Source organism: Acanthopagrus latus, chromosome 16, assembly GCF_904848185.1.
Source record: "Acanthopagrus latus isolate v.2019 chromosome 16, fAcaLat1.1, whole genome shotgun sequence".
Classification (NCBI taxonomy): domain Eukaryota; kingdom Metazoa; phylum Chordata; class Actinopteri; order Spariformes; family Sparidae; genus Acanthopagrus; species Acanthopagrus latus.
Window position 1 is genome coordinate 1,810,974 of NC_051054.1, and position 15,210 is coordinate 1,826,183.

General features: G+C 39.1%; 1 protein-coding gene and 1 long non-coding RNA gene across 9 annotated transcripts in view; one reads left to right on the forward strand and one right to left on the reverse strand.

Annotated features, from left to right (window-relative positions):
• Positions 1–11,847, forward strand: part of LOC119034506 (transcription initiation factor IIE subunit alpha-like) — a 31,078-nt gene extending 19,231 nt beyond the window's left edge. For 2 of the 8 annotated variants that reach the window (XM_037125591.1, XM_037125589.1), the window contains exons 2-7: positions 1,623–1,744; positions 2,175–2,237; positions 2,883–2,930; positions 3,664–3,762; positions 3,947–4,008; positions 4,147–4,746. In XM_037125591.1, coding sequence (XP_036981486.1) covers positions 1,695–1,744; positions 2,175–2,237; positions 2,883–2,930; positions 3,664–3,762; positions 3,947–4,008; positions 4,147–4,253 — 429 coding nt within the window. In that variant the 5' untranslated portion in view covers positions 1,623–1,694 and the 3' untranslated portion in view covers positions 4,254–4,746. Of the gene's footprint in view, positions 1–545; positions 724–1,622; positions 1,745–2,174; positions 2,238–2,882; positions 2,931–3,663; positions 3,763–3,946; positions 4,009–4,146; positions 4,747–5,256; positions 5,487–6,964; positions 7,033–7,596; positions 7,737–7,885; positions 7,934–8,749; positions 8,792–9,101; positions 9,150–9,541 lie in introns of those variants that run through there. The other 6 variants (XM_037125590.1, XM_037125588.1, XM_037125595.1 and 3 more) reach the window with 6 other exon arrangements.
• Positions 5,263–5,730, reverse strand: LOC119004280. The gene is made up of 2 exons (XR_005070171.1): positions 5,592–5,730; positions 5,263–5,484 (listed from the first exon to the last, which is right to left on the reverse strand). It is a non-coding gene; the product is annotated as an uncharacterized LOC119004280 (long non-coding RNA).
• Positions 11,848–15,210: the final 3,363 nt, after the last annotated feature.

A 15,210-nucleotide genomic window follows, 5' to 3' on the forward strand; every position in this document is an offset into this window, starting at 1 on the left:
AGGGCGTGACATCATCGCCAGAGTGTAGAGCAGCTGGAAGAACTGGAGAAAAAATTCTCTTCAGCTACTGGACGATGATACTTTCAGCTTCTTCCCGAAACTATTTCATTGCATTATGCCTCATGTGGACATTTTCGTCAGCCAGCTCCAGAAGCGGACCATCAACTCAGTCTTTGTCTGGGGAATCGTGCAGCAGTACACGCTCTTTTTTCTGTCTTCAGCGTGCATTACTTAATGCCAGCGGGAGCAGGCCACCAAATTATAAAGAAACGGCTTCTTCGAGGCGTTGCGTGCGGAAGCCCTGACGGCAGCATGCCCCGAGGTGCGTGGACTGCGAGGGCCCGACCAACGCTGCTCGCAGCTTTAATTTAATTTGATTTTGTTGGCTTTTTTTTTTTTTTTAATCTCACTTTATTTAATTTTGATTTATTTTCTTATATCTTATTTTTATATTGTCTTTTATTTTTATTTTATCTTTTTTTATTGTATCTTTATTTATTTTTTTATTTTTATTTATCTTTTTTATTTTATTTTACATGAAAAAAACACGATAGAAAATATCACATTATGGGTTCTCAGGGGATTTTAGGGACGTGATAGAAGACAAAAGAAGAAACTCCCAACACGTGTTCTTCCTGTAACTGTTTCATCATTGTGGGTGCTGGTTGCACGACAGACGCAGTTTCAATTGTGTCTTTGTGAGACGCACTTCACCACTTCAAGGTATCGTAACACATGATTTATATATTTTAATTGATCTTAATGTATCATTCATTTATTTAGCTATTTAATTGAATTTGATAAACGAAAAAAATGGTACGCTGACGACTTTTAGCTGCTGGTTTGTGACAGAAAAGAAAAAAGTGAAGGGAAAAATGGATTTGGGTACAAAAGATAACAAGTAGACTGTGTTTTTTTTTAGAGTGAATTTATTGAAGTTCAAGAGTAGAAGTTTTGTGTGAAATACTGTTGAAAAGTTTATGTGGAACTTTTGCTGAAGTTGACAACATTAATTCATGGAAGAGGAATCTTACAGGAGTGTGAAGTGAGCAGAGAAGCTGCATGAAAACTGTAAACTTAGTTAGGACTTGAATAAATTCCCACTTCCACTTTGGTGATGACTCTTGAACAAAATAAGGAAGTGGCTACCATGTTTATTCTGATAAAAATCTGCCTGTTTGAAGAAAGTTTGTTTCTCCACATTAGTTCTTAGTTTGAGCAAGAAAAACATTTTATAGCAAAATGTTTATTTATTGACAACTGGTTTAGAAAAGAATAAAGTAACAAAAAGATTTTGGAGATTTTATGAAAGAGGTTCACTTCAGTTTCAGTTGGATCTGTGATGCAGTTTGTTTGTTTGTTCACCATCCAGCTACAGGAAATGTAACATCATTTTTTTGTAATCATTATTGTATCATCATTTATTCAATTATGTCATTTGATTTACAAATCAATCAAAGGAACAGGTCAGAATTTTGTTGAAGTCATTGAAGTAAGATGAAGTTTCTGGTTTTACATTTTTAAGCAGGTAATGTTGACAAGCCTGTTAAACAAAAACGTATAAACGTATGACTTTATGTGAATTTAAAAGTATGGAAACATTAATAACATTTGTTCTGCAGCAGCAGGAGGACAGACAGATCCAACTCTGATGTGACATAAAGATCTCTGGATCAGACTGAACGAGACTGACAATGGGTTTGGGAGGTAATGTGTGTAGACTCATCTTCAAGAATAAGGCGTGGTAAGTAATTATTAACTTTACAGTTGTAGTATATGTGAGCTGATGTGATGCTGGTGTTTCTGTGTGTCCAGAGAGAAATTCTGTATTCTGTTTAAGATACTTTAATGAATAATTGATTATCAAGAAGGTTGTTACACCTGTTCACCTGCACAGAACAGACAGATCAGTGAAGAGAACCAGAGTTAGATAATGGAGTCACAGTTCTGATCATGGTGCGTTCAAGTGCACGTCTTAAACTACATATTTCTGTATGGTAAACAATAGGTCTGCCAACAGAGACATCATGATGTGTTCAAGTGTTCCTCCTACAAAATGTAACTGACACTTGTTAGGGCAAGTGTTTGCAGTTCTGCAATTCAAAACTCCCCCAGAGATCAGCTTCCAGCTCTCCACCATCTTTAGTCATCACACTGTGTGTGTTGTGTTACAGCCCAGAACTGAAGAGACCAGAACATCCAGAACTCTTCAGATCACGTCCTATCTTCCGTGAAACGTAAGTCATTATTTTGTTCCTTTATAATTGTAGTATCTACAGCCCCATTCACACTCACTCTGTCTTTTCAAGGTGGAATATCACACCTTTATTCCGCCTCACCGTCTGTGTGAACGGCTTCGTTCCTCCTCTGATCCTCCAGCAGACGTAGTATCAGAGCAGCAACAGAGGAGAGACAATGTGTGTGTGAATGGATAAACTGGCAGCAGTGCAGGTCAGGAGTGTGTCGGTCTGATGGCGTTCAGTCTGACAGCTCAACAGATCCTTCACTCATCAAATAAGAGAGAAATGTTCCACACTTCAACCCACAAAGACACGTGACAGGACCAAACAACAGTAATGTGGCCGCAGGTCGTGTCTTCAGCATCTTATATGAGGACAAAAATACAGAATTTACTAAACACAAAATGTGTCTGAGCGACTCTTCATCACATTTCTTCTAAAAACAGCGTCTGTCTCCAGCAGTGAGAGCCGGGCAGCTCCTGTAGTTTACTGCTGATGATTATGTGACCAGATTTAGAGCAAAACACTTGAACTCACATGTGTTTGTCGTCTTTCACTGTTGTGTTGTTGTAGTTACTGTCTCTGGAACAGTGTTGTGGAATCTCTGTCTGACAACAGCTCATGTTTGTGATCTTCTGACAGGTCAAAAGCGGCCATCATTAATTTTAAAATAGGACGACGTGCTCCCAGGTAAGCTTTTATCAACATACCTTCATTAATATTTGACACACACACACACACAGTTTATTATATTAGTATATAGTTTATTATATTTCTGACTATTTCCTGTATTTAACTACAAACTGCTGTAATTAGATGTGTGATGAGATGATAGTAGGTGGATAGCAGCAGCAGCAGCAGCTTGTGGTGAAGAAGGAAACTTTTACTAACTGAATGTTTTGTATAGTTGCACTACATCTACAACCTCTCACCTTATTCTTCACACTCCTCACCATCATATTTAAATCCTGCTGATTTTTGCTTTCAACATTTCTTTTCATTCTGATGATGTAGCCTGATAACAGTGCTGATTATTTGCTGCAGGTCAGTCAGAGTCTGATCTGTACACTTCTTAAAATACTTTGATGAAGCTGTGAACATCATTTTCCTGTTATGCTAGAATAATGCAATAATTCATGTTAAAGTGAGAAGTCAGGTCAGAGACAACAGCTTAATGTTACTGAACTTTTCTGGTGTCTTCTTGGTAGTTTCTGACAGGTGGGACAGAATTTGGCATTTTTTGCTTCTTACTGAAACTGATGGATAAGTAGTACAAGCTTTAAAACAAGTCACATACACATTGTGAGGGACAAAATTAACATGATTACGTGTGTGTGTGTGTGTGTGTGTGTGTGTGTGTGTGTGTGTGTGTGTATGTGTGTGTGTGTGTATGTGTGTGTGTGTGTGTGTTTCTTCCTTCCAGAGTCTCTCTGGAAAATCAGCATTGTGCCTCTACTGAGAGTGACGGACGAGATGGTCACACTGAAGAGTTAAAAGAGGGAAAGTTCTCTTTTAAAAAGATGTAAGTTTGAACTAATCATCACATTATTATAGTTATTAAAACATAACTTTCACTGAGTATTAAATGTTAGGAACATTTTGAACAGTCACATACAGAACCTCTGCTGTCTTCTTCTACACTTCATCATATTATCACGTAACACAACTTACAGTCACATCATGATAATGATTATTACTCACTGCAGGATGGGAGATGCTGTCAGACTCCTTGTCAGGAGGGTGTCAAATAACACGGGGAGATGTAAAGGTGAGTATTTACAGTCTCCAGACTGTCTGTGAGTCAAACTTCTCACATTTCAACAGATTAAAGTAGCTGTGAACATCATGAAACTGCATTTTTAGTGATACTTGCATTATTTTCTTCTGTCACTTTTATCTGGAATAGAAGTCACGACAGTGAAATCAACTTTTTCTTCTAAATCAAAACCTGCGAGAATGATTCCAGACGATGGAACAGGAGTCCAACTGAAAAGTGTCAGGAAGTTACTTTAAAAAGAGAAATGATTTAATTGAATTTAAATGAATTAATTTAACTGAACTTTCAGACACTTTGTGTATCCAGTTATGCTTAAATGATTCTCAATGTCACTTCTCACCCTGATGGTTTTTGTTTCATTTTCTTTGGTTTTGCTGATAATCAAATTTATGTTATCAATGACGTATCAATCATACAAATGATCAACCTGTTAAATCTTCATATAGTGCAGCTGTAGCAGCACCTGGGAAAGTGGGTAATATATTGAAACTATATGTTGTGAATATCTTCCTTCATGCTGATGATACTAGATGACTTTACAGACAATGTAAAGATGATCTAATGTAAAAGAAGAAGATGAGAGGAGACAATTTTCAACTTTTTATCTTCTGTTGCCTTTTTTGTACATTATATTTTCTTAAATGCACTTTTATCTGACTGGTTTCTCTGTTACACTACTATAATCTGTAACTTAAAATCTGTTTGCCTTATTAAAACCACATAATTTAACTTGTCTGTGTTTGATTGTTTCTATGTGAAGGATCGTACAATCAGCTGATCAATAACCAGATGGAAGGAAGAGATCTTTAATGACACAGGAGGAATTATTACTGTAAGAAAGACCTGCTGTAATGTTGTATTTGCACCTGATTACCTGTTTGAACACTCATGCATTACAGCACAGGTGGAGTCTGGTGTGCAGGCTGCGCCACCTTGTGGTGGATGTTACCAGCTGCTCTTTAAAAAAAAATCTGACACTGTTTTAACAGTCTGGTTGAAGTTTTCTCTCCAGGCAGTGATGTGAAATAAAACCATTTAAACTATTTTTACTCTGTTGTATTTTTTTTAATTTTGGAGGAAATACTCAGATCTTTAACTTCATTAACGCTGTAAAAATACATAAATAAGTAAAAGTCCTGCATTCAAAATCTTACTTTAGTTAAAGTACTAACATCAAAATACTAATTTACACTTATATTCATATAATATTGATGTATTAATCAAAGTACAAGTTCACCCAGAAAGGATTTTTGTTGCGCTGGCGTCAACACGGATGGTTTTATTCTGAAAAGTAACCGGATGTCATGATGTTGTTCCGCGAGTAACTTCCGGTCTAGAATCCCTGAAACCAACTGCCGGAAACCGCCGAGGGAGTCCGAGTCCTCGCGAACGGCGGGAAGAAGAGTATGAGGTCATCGTTTTCATCACAACAGGTAACAACAAGTCGCTACGTCACGTCTCATTCACCTGTAAGTAAACACACCTCATATTATCGGGGGAAGCCAAGATGGCGTCGTGGGCGGGAGTTTTCGAATGTCGGCCTCCGAAAATATCGCTGTATGTGACTGTTTTACCTGAAAGTCGATGAAACCGACGATTCTCCAGACCCGTTTTGTTTAGTTTATAGGAAAGATGTTCTACAGGCGCTATTTCCTCCTTCTGTGATGGGAAAAAAGCAGGAAACGCCACAGAGCTAGCCTCAGGCGACATGGCTGAACTCATGGACGATGACTCCGCAACGTAATCTTTGCCTTTAACAGCGAGCTAAAGCCGTCCTTCCAAATTAAGAGCAAATCACAACAGTGACTCAGCAACTCAACCTGGAAAAATAAAAAAAATCAAGTCCGACCCAACCCGAGACCTCCAACTTTCCTCCAAACTAGCTCAAAGTTAATTCTCCTGTTTTTATTTTTTTCTTTACATCTTCAAGCTCCATGTTGCTCTTTAACTACACAATCAGTGATGCTGGTTAGGTGTTACTCTAATCTGACCACTTTTTTCAGTAACGAGTAATCTGACGCATTAATATTTCCAAACCAGTAATCAGTTTAAAGTTACGTATTCAATTCACTCTGCATTAATATAATTTTTGTCATTTTCCTCATTAACAATATGACACCTTTTTGAACTTCTCATTACTTTTGAATTTCCTATTAGATTTATAGAATTTAGTCGTGTATGCCAGGCGATTCCTTCTGGTACTGTACAGTTGATGAAATATCATCTCTCACGCAGCACAAGTGCAAGAATTGACTCCAAACTGATGGTTAAAAGATGTAATAATAAATTCATGAGGAATGCTATCCATGCTAAAAAGAAATGTTCTCCAAGAGGGAACTTCTTCTGGGATGAGTTAATTGATGATATTGACTGGAAAAAAGCATGGTTACTGCCTTGTAAACTGTAACAAAATTAATGAAATACACTTTAAAATTTTACACAAATTCTACCCTTGCAATGCAATGCTATCTCAGTTTATGTATGTGGATAGAAAATGTGTCTTCTGTGATATGGAGGAATGTATTGCTCATGCACTTTGTGAATGTAATGTGATTTTTGGATGGACTTGAGAAACCATTTATCTGACTGTCTTAGTGTTTCATACCTATTCACCAAAAAAGATGATCTTTCTTCATTCTCTCTTCTTAGTTCTTTTTACACAAAGACAGATTTTCCAAAGCTAAGCCAAAGTTTAAGATGTTTGTACTTGAATTCAGCTATCTTCTTAAGTCTCTCAGAATTGTAAAAGACAAAAAATTAACTATTTCTTCAATATTATAGCATAGTATTTTTTCTTGTAATCAATGAATGCAGATAGAAAAAAAATAGAAAATATCACATTATGGGATTTCAGGGACACGATAGGAAACAGAAGAAGAAAGAAACAACACCAGTTGTTCTTTCTATTAATAATTAATTTCCATTACTGTGGCCTTTGGTCTCAAGGAGGAGCTACAGATAGTTTAACTTTTGTGTGTTTGTCTTGGTGTGACACAGTTCTTTCTCCACTTCAAGGTATTGTAACACATGCTTTATATATTGTTATTGATCTCAATGTATCATTCATTTATTAAGTTAGTTGATTTAATTTGAACAATCCAAAAAAAATAGTGTTGAGGACTTTTGAGCTGTAGGTTTGTTGAGTAGAGCTGATGACAAAAAAGAAAACAGCTGAAGGGAAAATGGATTGGGGTACAAAATATAATAAGTAGGCTGTGTTTCTTTTCAGACTGAATTATTGCAACGGAAGTTTAACAAATAATACAGTAACAAGAGTTTGGGAGTTTGATGAAAGCAGTTCTCTTTAGTTTCATTTTCATCTGTGACACAGTTTGTTTGTTTGTTTTACCATCCAGCTACATAAAAATGTAACTAAGATTATTTTTTAAATGTTATTGTATCATCTATTTACTCAATTATGTCATTTAATTTATAAATCAAACAAAGGAACAGGTCAGAGTTTAGTTTTTGTTGAAGTCATAGAAGTAAAATGATGTTTTTATATCTTGAAACATGAAATGTTGACAAGCCAAAAAGACTTATTACTTACGTTTCTCTGAATTTAAAATTATAAAATAGACAAAGTAAAAACACCTGCAGGAGAACAGCTACACCCAACTCTGAGGTGAGATAAAGATCTCTGGATCAGACCGTACGTGACTGAGAATGGGTGGAGAAAGAGGCGAGTTGACACCAAGCCCTGGAGAAAGTGAGGAAAAGTAAGTAAATATCACCTGATTTAGAACAAAACACTTGAACTCACATGTGTTTGTCGTCTTTCACTGTTGTGTTGTTGTAGTTACTGTCTCTGGCACAGTGTTGTGGAATCTCTGTCTGACAACAGCTCATGTTTGTTATCTTCTGACAGGTCAAAAGAGGACAGACTTAATTTAAAAGAAGGACGATCTCTCGACAGGTGAGCTTTTATCAACATACATTCATCAATATTTGACACACACATACAGAGCTTATGATATTAGTATATAGTTTATTATATTTCTGACTATTTCCCAGGGGCATCACTAGGTTTTAAGGACAGGGGAGGTTTGAGAGATACACAGGATGTGAGCGAACGTAGTGCGCAAGCACAAAAAAAAAAACGGCTAACAAAGACTGAGAAATTATTTATTGTTGTTATGTTGATCTTTTTCTCCCTCAGCATCACCTTCTGCCTGACCCTTCAAGACACACTGAAGCACAATGAATTTAATTTAAATGTTATTAACATAGAGGCTAATGCCATGACTGTCGCTCACAACCCAATAATTGTTTCTCCCAAATATTTTGAAGTTGCTGCAGGTCAACTCTGAGGGGCGCAAAGGCCCAGTTTCTACATAATGTTGCTTTAAAACCAGTCCAGCCTTTGTTATGTAATCTGGGATGAGCTCCTTTCTGAGGTACCTGCCAGCAGCTACTTCCACTGGTTTGTTCCTGACATCTTGTCTGCTGCTGCTGTAGTATCAGAGCAGCAACAGAGGAGAGACAATGTGTGTGTGAATGGATAAACTGGCAGCATCACATTTCTTCTAAAAACAGCGTCTGTCTCCAGCAGTGAGAGCCGGGCAGCTCCTGTAGTTTACTGCTGATGATTATGTGACCAGATTTAGAGCAAAACACTTGAACTCACATGTGTTTGTCGTCTTTCACTGTTGTGTTGTTGTAGTTACTGTCTCTGGCACAGTGTTGTGGAATCTCTGTCTGACAACAGCTCATGTTTGTGATCTTCTGACAGGTCAAGAGAGGCCAGAATGCAGGAGCAGCTTGTGAAGAAGAAGTAAGCTTTTACTAAAATTCAAATGTTTCTGCATTTGTGAATGTTTTGTATAGCTGCACTACATGTACAACCTCTCACCTTATTCTTCACACTCCTCACTATCATATTTAAATCCTGTTGGTTTCTGCTTTCAACATTTCTTTTCATTCTGATGATGTAGCAGTGTACAGGATGACGAGATTTAGAGCAAAACACTTGAACTGACATGTGTTTGTCGTCCTTCACTGTTGTGTTGTTGTAGTTACTGTCTCTGGAACAGTGTTGTGGAATCTCTGTCTGACAACAGCTCATGTTTGTGATCTTCTGACAGGTCAAGAGACGACGTCATTGATTTCAAAGAAGAACAACCTCCTCCCAGGTGAGCTTTTATCAACATACATTTATTAACATTTGACACACACACATATACAGCTTATGATATTAGCATGTAGTTTATTATATTTCTGACTATTTCCTCTATTTTAATTACAAACTACTCTAATCAGATGCATGTAAAACCGGGCCTGCTACAGCCTTCGTGTTGGATGTGATTGTCTTTTGCAGCAATGATCTGAGACTGAGACCAATCATTCAAATATAACTGCAATCAAAAATTTTCAAAAATGTGTCTTCAATAAGTTTCATTAAACTGACAAATTAACAGCATGTTATCTTGATATAAATTTACGTATGCCATGATCAACATTTTTATCCATATTGTTAACTTGCACTTGCAGATTAAATAACGTCTTGTGTTTCTTTTACAAAAAGTGACGGGAAGAATCTCTCAACTACCCAGAAGTCTGATGACGGAGGTGGGATGTAACTTGCTGATGTACCTGCCAGCAGCAACTTCCACTGGTTTGTTCCCAACATGTTGTCCGCTGCTGCTGCCAGTCCTGTATCACTGTACTGAGAAATTTAGTTGCTGAAAATGAAAACCAAAGTTTACCCAGAAGAGACTCTTGTTACTGTGACACGTCACAACTTATTTGGTTTGAAGACTTTTGTAAAACTACTTTTTACTGTAGTCTGATGCACTTATGAACCGAATTTTAATGATTGTGCTTCCTGTATTTTAATAACTTGTTACTCAGTAATAATCAGTCTTATTAGATATATATTTTTCTACACATCTGTTTGATGACCTTATAGCAGTGTTACTACTACTACTTTATATACAGCTGTGGACTTAAACTTATAAAATACATGCTCCATAAGCTGATTTATATTGTAAATGTAACTGCTATTTAAGGGAAATATGACTCATATTCAGTAACAAGCCCGAAAGAAAAGCCAAAAACAATTTTTTCATCACAATTATCAACGAGGCAAAGGGTAACACAAAGCTGATCTGGGAACACAGTAAGAATGTTATGGGAATTGGTCACAGGCCTAAGAAACAGTTAGAGTTGAACCTGAATGGTGAATTGATACAAGACCCAGCACAGATTGCCGTGGCCTTCAACCAATATTTCATCAACTCTGTGGCTGAAATCGTACAGAATTTCCCTCAGACAACTATCAATACTCTTTAAGTATATGAAAGTGAGCCTTCCTTCCACATCACACCCATCTCTGAACTCAAAACCCAAGCACTTAACAACTCTCTCAAAACTTCAACAGCAAAGGATATCAATGTTATGGAATGTAAAATGCTTAAATCCCTTAAAGAACAATTAGCCTCACCCCATCACACTAACTGTCAGTACTACAGGGGATTTTACCAACTACCTGGAAAACCGCAATTGTTAGTCCGATATTTAAGTCAGACGACCCACTGACCACTTGCAACTACCGCCCAATCAGCATCCTACCTGTGATCTCCAAGATTGCCGAGTTATGTCTGTCAGAGCAGCTTGCCTCCTTCATCAATGTTGGTCCATTCACTCTCCACCCCATGCAGTTCAGCTTCAGGGCCCATCACTCTGCTGAAACGGCCAGCTGCTTCTTCTTAAGGACGGTCAGAGCCATGGCCGACAAGAGGGATGTGGTTGGCGCTGTTTTCTTAGACCTTCGTAAGGCTTTTGACACTGTCAGTCGACACATCCTCATCACCAAACTGTCTGCCTTTAACTTCAACCCACTGACACGCAAATGGATTGAGTCATACTTAAATGGTAGAAATCAACATGTTTCTGTGAGCAATCATCGTCCTTCAATTCTCAACCTTTGCCCTGGAGTACCACAAGGCTCTATACTTGGTTGCTTCTGTTTAGTCTATATATCAATGATCTACCATCGGTTTGCCTGGAAATCAACACACTAATGTATGCGGATGACACAGTAATATGTTAACATGCCAGGACGAAACATCTGTCTGCTGCCAAACTCACCACAGCGATGGATCAAATTACCAACTGGCTAAATCACTCCTGCCTCCAACTTAACCTCAATAAAACTGTAGGAATGTTCTTCACTAAAACTCAATATAACATCATCCCGAATATCACAATCTCCAGTAAAAACATCAGTATTGTTCCACATTTCAAATATCTGTGCGTGATAGGGTGAAGTTTAATTTGGCCAATTTTAAATACATCAGAAATAAACTATCTTTTAATGCTGCTAAATTGTTTATGGACGCCATGATCTCGTCACATCTCACATACTGTTTAACAACAGCTCAACATTACAACCATTACCAAACTTGTCAAAAAAAACCATTAAAGTACAACAGTTCACACATCTACTGAGCTGGGAAGACATAATCAAATGCAAAATCAAAAATCCTGTATAACATCACTCCTCCCCCTCTCAACTCATTCATCATAACAGCAGTCAAACCACTAGAAGCACCACAAGAGGTGACCTTATGACCCCATTCAGAAAAAGAACATGTGATCAATTATCATTCTCAGTCAGAGCCATACAAAACTGCAATTCACTGCCCGCCATTATCAAAGACATAAATACAAACTCCACCTTCACCAAACACCTCAAAACATGGCTATCAGATAACTGTAACTGCAAACATTAACCCCCGTCAAACGAGATATGTGACGTAGTCATTAACTGTTGCTGCTCCATGCCTTGTATGTACCATTTTTTAATTTGGATTTTATTTAACTTTTTTTTTTTTTAAATTTTCGCATTTGTTCTTTTTACCCCTTGCATCCCTATTCTGTCAACTGGGTACCACAGCTGGAAATTAGCTGTAAATGCTAAAGCTGCTCCTTGTACTGCAAAGTTTATTAAAGGAGACTTTCCACATCATGATAAACAAACAAACAAACAAACTAAACTAAACTAAACTAAACTAAACTAAACTAAACTAAACTAAACTAAACTAAACAACAGCCTTCGATCTGCCAGAAGTCCCAGTGAGCGTCACCGGAAGCAGCATCACAGTTCCTAAAAACTAAGATATATTTTTAACCATAATTACCAGTTAAAGTGTTTTGTTTTCTCTTGTGCTTCTGTGCAATCTTGTCTCAAGTGTCACTGATACAACTTCTGTAAAAACATTTGCTCAAAAGATAGAAAAGATCATATTATGGCACTTTAGGGCCTCCGTAGAAAACAAATAAGGTAAATTGATAAGCTATAATAATAATAAGCTGTATCCTCTTTAGATAATAAACTCAGTGACTCTCTGGTCATAGTATCCATTGTTCCTAACACATCCTCTTTATTTGTACACTGTGACGTTTCAGCATTACTATCAGAAGACAGACAATAAGGACAGATGAATTAAAGGATTAAAGTTATTATCTCATTAAAACCTCACTTGAAAGTGCTTGACATTATAACTCTGTGTTTTGGCAAAATTGGGATCAGACTGGATAGTTTGCTTATTACAAGGAGAAATAAAATCTGTGTGTGTGTGTGTGTGTGTGTGTGTGTGTGTGTGTGTGTGTGTGTGTGTGTGTCATGAATACAAAATGTAAATATTTACACTTTGACATAACAGAGAAAAACCACCATCAGATGATTTTAAACCACAACAAACAGTGTCATTGTTGCTATAGCAACAGAATGTAGAACACCCAGGCATGAGATCAAAGCAGACATGTCACAGTGATGTCATGAATTCTAGAATGTAAAAAGATTTGAGGTGGTCTGACTTACACATACAAATCATTTTTAATCAGACCGTCGCCATGAGAGGAAGGAAGAGCAAGCAGGCCGAAGACGATAATACAGGAGAGTCACTGGACGAGATGGAGGAATCCACATCTCTCCTCGGGGACTGGGAGGAACCAGAACCTGACTTTGAAGACCTGGGGGAATCCGAACCTGTCTTTGAGGACGGGGAGGAATCCGAACCTGTCTTTGACGACGGGGAGGATTCCGAACCTGTCTTTGACGACGGGGAGGAATCCGAACCTGTCTTTGAAGACCTGGAGGAATCCGAACCTGTCTTTGAAGACCTGGAGGAATCCGAACCTGTCTTTGACGACGGGGAGGATTCCGAACCTGTCTTTGACGACGGGGAGGATTCCGAACCTGTCTTTGACGACGGGGAGGAATCCGAACCTGTCTTTGACGACGGGGAGGATTCCGAACCTGTCTTTGAAGACCTGGAGGAATCCGAACCTCTGTTTGAAGAAACCGGGATGATCGCATCTGCGCTGAAAAAGTCAGAGGATCTTTTGGAAACTGGGCGCCTCTGTTGGCAGATGGAGAAAATCTCTCTGCTTAAAGTGCACAGGCAAGAAACCGAGAAGCTCACATCTGCCTTGAGAAAGGCAGAAGTTCTTCTGGAGACTGAACGCCTCTGTTGGCAGCAGGAGAAACTCTCACTGCTGGAGGAGACGGAGAAGTCTACAGCTCTCTGTCAGGCACAGCTGGATGAGCAGAAATGCGAGAATAAAACTCTTGCAGCTGCTCTGAGGAATGCTGAACAGAAGCTGGAGAGTCAGCAGGCGGAAAAGACCTCCCTCATTCAACCCACAGAAGGCTTCAGGCGGACTGTGCATGACATGCTACGGGAAGCAAAGGAGGCTGTGGAAAGATCTCAGGCTTCCCAACAAGCTCAGCTTGAAAAGCACAGAGAGGAAACCAGAAAGATCACATCTGCCTTGAGAAAGGCAGAAGATCTTCTGGAGACTGAGCGTCTCTGTTGGCTGCAGGAGAAACTCTCTCTGCTGGAGGAGACGGAGAAGTCTACAGCGCTCTGTCAGGCTCAGCTGGATGAGCAGAAATGCGAGAATAAAACTCTCGCGGCTGCTCTGAGGAATGTCGAACAGAAGCTGGAGAGTCACCAGGCGGAATGGCAGAAGGAAAAGACATCCCTCATTCGGGCCACAGAGGACTTCAAGCGTTCTGTGCATGACATGCAAGAGGAAGCAAAGGAGGCTGTGGAAAGATCTCAGGCTTCCCAACAAGCTCAGCTTGAAAAGCACAGAGAGGAAACCAGAAAGATCACATCTGCCTTGAGAAAGGCAGAAGATCTTCTGGAGACTGAGCGTCTCTGTTGGCTGCAGGAGAAACTCTCTCTGCTGGAGGAGACGGAGAAGTCTACAGCGCTCTGTCAGGCACAGCTGGATGAGCAGAAATGCGAGAATAAAACCCTCGCGGCTGCTCTGAGGAATGTCGAACAGAGGCTGGAGAGTCACCAGGCGGAAATGCAGGCGGAAAAGACATCCCTCATTCGGGCCACAGAGGATCTTCGGAAGATGCTGCAGGATAAGGAGCAGGAGTGGGAAGAGATAGAAAGCTCCATGAAGTCCCAGCTGGAAGATCTCCAGAGCAAGAAGAGGAGAAAGAGGAACTGGTTCAGGAGGTTATTCCGTTTGCGTTGATTCCCTCTCAGGAACTGAACTGGTCTGCAAGGCCGTCCATAGCAAAAAGAATTGGGCATAACAAAAACCATAGCATGAGAATTAAATACAATTAATAACCAGCTCAGGAACTCCGAGATAATCAATAATATGCATTTGATCTCCCTGAGCAACAACTGGTTTTCCCCGGGTGCTCCGGTTCGCCAATTTTAATTTAAGAAGAAGTTCTTAAATTAGAAAAAAAAAAAAGTTGCTCAGGTGTGTAAAACAAACAGACCAAATGCACACAGACAGCCAGCCGTCCGTGGAGAGGGGATCTCTCTCTGAACTGCCTTTCCCGAGGTTTCTTCCCATGTCCTTTAAAGGCTTTTTGAGGTTCATGGGGAGTTTTTCCTCGTCTTCTTAGAGAGCTTGGGCTGGGTACCGGTTCCTGATCTGGGTCTGGACGGCCTTCCATAATCACATTTGGGCCTAACAAAAATAATTGCATGAAAAATTAGATACAATTAAATAAACAGCTCAGGAACTCAGGTCAGTAACATGCATTTGTTCTCCCTGAGCAACAGCTGGTTTCCCCCGGGTGCTCCGGTTCGCCAATTTTAATTTAAGAAGAAGTTCTTGAATTAAAAAAAAAAAAGAAAATGTTGCTCAGGTGTGTAAAACAAACATCCCAGAACAAATGCACATAGACACCCATGATCTGGGTCTGGACGG